This window comes from Poecile atricapillus, chromosome W (assembly GCF_030490865.1).
Source record: "Poecile atricapillus isolate bPoeAtr1 chromosome W, bPoeAtr1.hap1, whole genome shotgun sequence".
Lineage (NCBI taxonomy): Eukaryota > Metazoa > Chordata > Aves > Passeriformes > Paridae > Poecile > Poecile atricapillus.
The window spans coordinates 103,998,488-104,004,721 of NC_081288.1; the positions used below are offsets into that span (position 1 = coordinate 103,998,488).

Consider the following 6,234-nt stretch of genomic DNA (forward strand, 5'->3'; position numbering starts at 1 on the left):
TCTTAAAATGTTTAAAAACCCAATGAATAAATCTTTTTAAATCCCCTTTAGAAAACTTAAAATTTCCCGCTTTTAGGGTATTTACAACTTGGATATAAAAGTCCCTCTCAGGTGGGGTCAGCCTCTGTACAGATGACTGGTTCCCCATCCTTTTTCACTCCCCACCCAGCAGTAAAACAGCAAAGAAAAAAAAAAAGAAAAAAGCCCAAAAAAAAACCCTTCACAGATCGACTTACAATTTCTCTTCGGCAGATGCCAGCGGGTGAAAAAAAACTGCTGGGCGGGTGGTCACCTGGGCGGCCAGTCCTCAGGGGCTCTTCCTTGCCCCAGATGGTCAGCGAGGGTCCCGGTCGCAGCCTCTTGGATCGCCTCTTGCTAAAACGCAAGGAAGCTTCTTTGAGGGGCGGCAGCTCGAACAGCAGTGCGCCTCGCAGTTAAAGCTGCGGGTGGACGCTTCTTTGGGGCTTCTTCGAATGCCCCGCGGTCAGGTGCCAGTTGCCGCGGCAACAGAAAGGCCGGAGTGCCACGACTTCTCTAGAAAAGCAGCCCTGAGAAGGGCTGGGCCGAAGCGCGTGTGAGCGGCTTCAGGCAGGCGAGTGATTCCAGCTCAGCTCAGCGGCGGCAGGCAGGCGACACGGGAAGCAGGGACGAGAAAGCTGGTCCAGCGTTCTGCTAAACACAAACCTTTATTCAGGCAGAGCTTTGGCGAAGGGAGCCAGCAACAGCGAATCTACGGAACAGGGGAAAACCCGGGATATTTATAGGGCAGGAGAGGGGCGGGGGGGAGCCCGAGATACCTGTATCGGGGTGGGACAGCAGGGGGGAACACCAATGGGGCACAACAGTTTAACATATCTAACTCAAAGACCCCTGGGAGCGATACATTGTGCCTCTCTTACAGAGAAGTATCTTGTCTCCAGGGCAGAGCAAGGATCTCAGGCCCAGCGGGCTCCTCCGTACCCACAGTAAGGATCACTCAAGATCAAAACAGTCATTCTTCCAGAGGTATGGGGCTGGTGGTGAGAGTGCTCAATCCCAGGAAGTCTCCTTGGGCAGCACTCCAGTCCCAAGGGAAGGGCTTCCCACCACAGACATCCTGCTCCTAGGAAAACCATAGGGGTTATAACCTGGTCTGGTCAGGGCTTGTGGACATACATGGTAATAGTCCAGAAATTTCTCAGGACTGAGGCAGGCCTCTTATTACCTGGGGACCCTCTATGTTGACCAAGAGGTCCTGCCCTTCTTGTTCCCCCCACAAAGGCAGGGTTGGGGTCATGGTGCACATGGTGCAGATGTGGAGTGGGGATGTGAGGAACAAAAGCGAAAAAGGTGTAAAAGGGCATGAAAGGCTGGCAGCCACCTCAAACCAGCCAGGGAATGGGGTGGGATCCCCCTGACACAGCCTGTAGAAGCTGTATTTCAGTGTTATTCCAGAAATACAGAAGTCACAGTATATATTTCTACTACTGGGAATATTCTTTTGTGGGTTAAGATGGGCTTTTCATACACAGCTGTTCAAAAGAACCTTTTCTCCCCTCTCTGTCTTCAGCCTGAGCAAAAGACGTGGCTGAGTTTGCTCACAGCATGGATAACAGCAGTGGTCCTGTTTTTCTCCTTACCTTGCTCCTGCTGCAGAACACGAGCAGCCCCAAAGCCTCCACCCCTCCTGCTGGCTATGAGATGGCAGAACCTCCACCCCCAGGAGCCGGCTCCAGCATGAACCACTCTCTGGTAGAATATGGGCTGAGGCCGGGGGAAGTTGCAGCTGCCACCGTGGTTTGGGGAGCTCTGTGGCTGATCTCTGTCCTGGGAAACTTCCTCGTCTGCTTAGTGATCCACAGGAGCAGGAGGACACAGTCCACCACCAACTACTTTGTGGTGTCCATGGCCTGTGCAGACCTCGTGAGCAGCGTGGGGAGCGCGCCCTTCTTGCTGCTGCAGCTGAGCTCTGGGCAGTGGATGCTGGGCAGCAGGGTGTGCCAGCTGGTCAGATACATCCAGTACCTCACGCCTGGAGTCCAGATCTATGTGCTCCTCGCCATCAGCGTGGATCGATTCTACACCATTGTCTACCCCCTGAGCTTCAAAGTGTCCAGGGGGAAAGCCAAAAAAATGATTTTGACCTCTTGGCTCTGTGGTGCTGTGTTTGCATCACCAGCCTGTTTTCTCTATGGCTCCAACAGTGACCACCACTGCAACTTTTTTCTTCACAGTTCTTGGCAAGGATCTGCCTACAGTATCATCCACCTCCTCTTGGTGTTTTTGATCCCATCCCTCCTCATTAGCCTTTTTTACCAGAAAGTCATTAAGTACATTTGGAGAATAGGCACGGATGGAATGACTGTCAGGAGAACAACAAATATTGTTCCAAGAACAAAAGTAAAAACCATCAAGATGTTCTTAATGTTAAACTCAATGTTTCTCCTGTCTTGGCTGCCTTTCTTCACAGTACAGTTGTGGCACCCGCAGGAAACAGACTACAGAAAGAGCTCCTTGCTTTTCCTGACAATCACCTGGATCTCCTTCAGTTCCTCAGCCTCTAAACCAACCCTCTACTCAATCTATAATGCAAACTTCAGAAGAGGGATGAAAGAAACTTTTTGCATGTCTGCCATGAAATGCTACAGAAGCAATGCATACACCATCACCACCAGTTCCAGGATAGCAAAAAAAAATCATGTTGGTATTGCAGATATTCCAGCTACAGCCAAAAGTGTCACCAAAGACTCCACCTATGATGCTTTTAACAGAGAAGCCAAGGAAAGAAAGCTTGCCTGGCCTATTCCGTCCAATCCCCCAAATACATTTGTCTAGTGGGCTTTGTTGTTTTGAAAAGTTACTCCATACCCCCAGAAGAAGGAATTTTCTCTCCTTTTGAACAAATGTATAGCTACATATTTTTAACCGAGCTTTTTGGGGGGAGTGGGTGGGGGGAAGAGATGTTTTATTTTATTAAATGCCTTGGGTTTGATGCATTTGTTCAATTTCATTTTGGTTACTACACCCTGCTTTAAGAAACTCTTCTCCCAGAATCTCAAGCAATGTTTATCTGCAAAACAAGGATCCTTATGCTCTCTATCTGTAGGGAAAATGGAAAGAAAGAAAAGCTGCTTGTTTTAATCCCTTTACAGGATGGGTGCATAAATGCCTAAATCCACTCAAAGTCATGTAGGCTTCCTTCCATTATGTCCCCACAAATACAGTTGCACTGGGGTTGAGACCCCCCATCCTGTTGAGACCCTACAGATATGATGTCCATATGAGGGCCCTTTTGGCTTCAGCCTGAGCCCACTGGCCTCATCAGTGACAAAATCCCTACTGGCCCAGCAGGGTCAGCACTGGGCCAGCACTGGATGCTTCTGCACCTTTGTCCTTGTGCCTCTCCAGAGGTTTCAGGGTCTAAACTGCCCAGGAAAAGTCCCCTCTTTGGTCTCACCTTCCCCAGCCCCTGAAGCTCCTTCTACTCCCAGCCTGGTGGGCACAGCCAGGAAGAAGAGCTGCTGAGCAAAAGGGGTCATGCCTGTGCCGGGCACCCAAGGCCTCCTCACATCTGAAATTGGCCATGTCTCCTGGTCTGCGCCCCTTCTGCTGAGTCACTGCTGTGACACCAGCTCCAAACAGGAGCAGGAGTGTGAGCTGTAGTCCCATGCTGGCCTGGCATCATCTTCCACTGTTTGGGCATGTCTGAAGAGGTCCCAACCTAGCAGGTGTCCCAGAGGACACGACCTGAAGGGGCCCTGTGTCTGCAGGTGGAGCCGACTCCAGCTGCTCTTTCTCTACCAGCACAGTGAGAAAGCAACCCGACGGGTCTTCGGTCCTGCTGAGATGGGGAATGACAGTGGAGACCAGGGGGAGAGGCAGGAGCTTCTTTGCAGGTCCCTGTCGCCCTCAGCATTAATGAGCTAACGGGAAATAGGCGCTGTGCATGCGGGACATGGGTGGGTGTGTACACCTTGGGTCCTGCCTCTTGAAGGACATGCTCTGGACACAAACTGGGCTTCCTCCCTAGGGGACATAGGTCCACGTGTATCACTCAGAGGCAACAATATGGTTAGGTCCCAGAAGCTCTATTTTAGTGCTTGGAAATACAGAGGTGCCTTGAGCATCCAGGCAGGGAAAACATCATCTAAGAAGCAGATGGATTACTGTGTTATGGTTCAGGGGGTGGCGTAGTCAGCAATGAGAGAACATGTGCTGGACTCTCACCATGTGTGATGACCACTTTGTGCTGCTTGGAAAACCTGAGGTTTCCCAAGCTCAGCTATGAGCCATATGACAGAGAGCAGCAGTTGGCAGCTCACAGACCCATCCTGCCCTTTCAACCCCACTCCAACCCCTTTTCTTGCCTCGTGCTCACCAATTTGCTGATGTTCTCCACCCATGAAGGCTGTGTGTGGTCAGTGCTCAGGCAGGGCAATATCTGTAGAGGGGATGGAAAGCAGGAGGAAGGACTGCAAGGCAGTAAAGGTAAGGACTGGCAGGTAAAGAAGAGGACCTAATGAAAGGAAGAGGAGGAAGAAGGGACTGTAAGTTGAGAGATCTTCATTTAAAATGGACTATGTGAATGAAAATTTATTCAACCAAAATCATCTGTACTTCCTGAAACAGAGAGAATTTTATTTCCGTTTTTTCTTTCCCCCAGTTATCAATCTCATTAATAAGAATTGGATTGAGTCTATGTGTGGAATATTGATGTATTTTCTCAATTCCCATAGCATTGCCCAAAAGTACCGTAGCACACCCTCAGAAAACACAGGTAACGATTTATCCTCTAAATAAGGGCAGCACTAGCATCCTGCTGGTGAATTCCCCTCACTCTGCTGGATAAATATGGCCTATGGAAGGTCCAACCTGGGCTGCCACACCCCTTGTTTGCAAAAATTTCCTTTTTTTAATTCTTACAAAAATTTTTTTAATTCTTACAAAATTGACAGGAGAGTTCTGTAGGGTTCAGAGTGGAAGCCTGTCCCTCCCAGTACCCCATTGTTTACTGTAGCCTTGGTTACTTGAGGACAGACCAGAGAAAGCAGAGAAGAATAAGAACTCCTGACACATCCTCTCAGCCTCCAGCTGTCACTGGCAGGAACGAACACCCTTCACAGGGTAGCTGCCAAACACTGGTGCCGTTCCGTAAATCCAGAGCAGGTCCAGAATGACCTAGTCACAAAGTCCGATGGACAGGACAAACAGCCCCATTCTACTTGCTCAAAGCCCATCTGAGCAGATTTCAGGAGCTTTATGCCTGAGAACCAATGATTTGACCTCTTTTCATTTGAGGATCTCAAGTACATGCTTCCTATTCTTTATCTTCTCAGCTAGCTCTGACAAAAGTCAGTACATGGTGAATAGTCGGTCCTCATCCACTCTCTCTAGGCCAATCTTGGGTTTGTAAACCTCTGTCACAAATTCTCAGTTATTTCTGAGAATTTTTTGCACAGAACTGGCTCCAGACCAGCCCCTCCTCAGAGCATGGCCAAGCATCCTTAAATCCAGGCTATCAGAAGCACTTCACACTCAAGGCATCCTAAAAGCGTTTGGGGGCACTTTGATCCCAGGTGTTAAAGCAGGCAATGGAAGACAGTGTGCAGGTGTCAGCTATCCCTCCTCATACTTCTGTTTCAAAATCTCCAGCTCCCTTCTGTCTGCTGGCAAGAGATATCATCCCTAGTCACAACCCCCTCAGAGAAGGATTAATTTTTTTACTCTGCTTTCAGAGCAAATGTGGCACACTTAGGTCCCTGTCCATGCCTGGAGCCTGAAAGTGCTGCAGCCGTGAAAATTAATGGAACAAGAGCAGCAGGTACTACAGGGTGTAATAAATGGGGAAGAGTGTCTTCCTCTGCCATCAGCAGGGAGCAGGAGCACACATGTGCTGGAGCCCCAAGCTGACATCCTCTGAGGAGAATCTCTGCTGGCAATGTCAGAGTGGGGAATCCCTTGTGCTGAGAAATAATCCTACATGTCTGGTAAAAAACTTCTTTCCTCTTCCTCCTCTATGACACAAAATAGGGTTGGAAGAACCCTCACTGACCACAGAAGCATTTCCAGTATGTATTTCACAAATTCAGAAATCCCCACTAAATAAGGATCTGATATTTCTCGTTGTCCTTCTTTAGGGCAACTTTGGGAGAAAACCTCCAAATGGGGACCCTCCAGAAAACAAATTCAAATGGTCCCTCCCTCAGCTGGTTCAGGAAAAAATATTTCCTTGGAGAAAAGTGGAAAAGAACCTGT

The 6,234-nt window shown here is 49.1% G+C and overlaps 1 protein-coding gene across 1 annotated transcript; it reads left to right on the forward strand.

The window, feature by feature from the left end:
• The first annotated feature begins 242 nt into the window (after window positions 1-242).
• LOC131592150 (probable G-protein coupled receptor 19) lies at window positions 243-3,996 on the forward strand. Its single transcript, XM_058863462.1, has one exon. The coding sequence runs from the start codon at window positions 1,585-1,587 to the stop codon at window positions 2,812-2,814; it is 1,230 nt and encodes a 409-aa protein (XP_058719445.1). The 5' UTR covers window positions 243-1,584; the 3' UTR covers window positions 2,815-3,996.
• The last annotated feature ends 2,238 nt before the right edge of the window (window positions 3,997-6,234 follow it).

What these genes read in the sequence shown, in the direction of transcription:
- LOC131592150 (XM_058863462.1), top strand. Translation starts at nt 1,585, where the DNA reads ATGGATAACAGCAGTGGTCCTGTTTTTCTCCTTACCTTGCTCCTGCTG.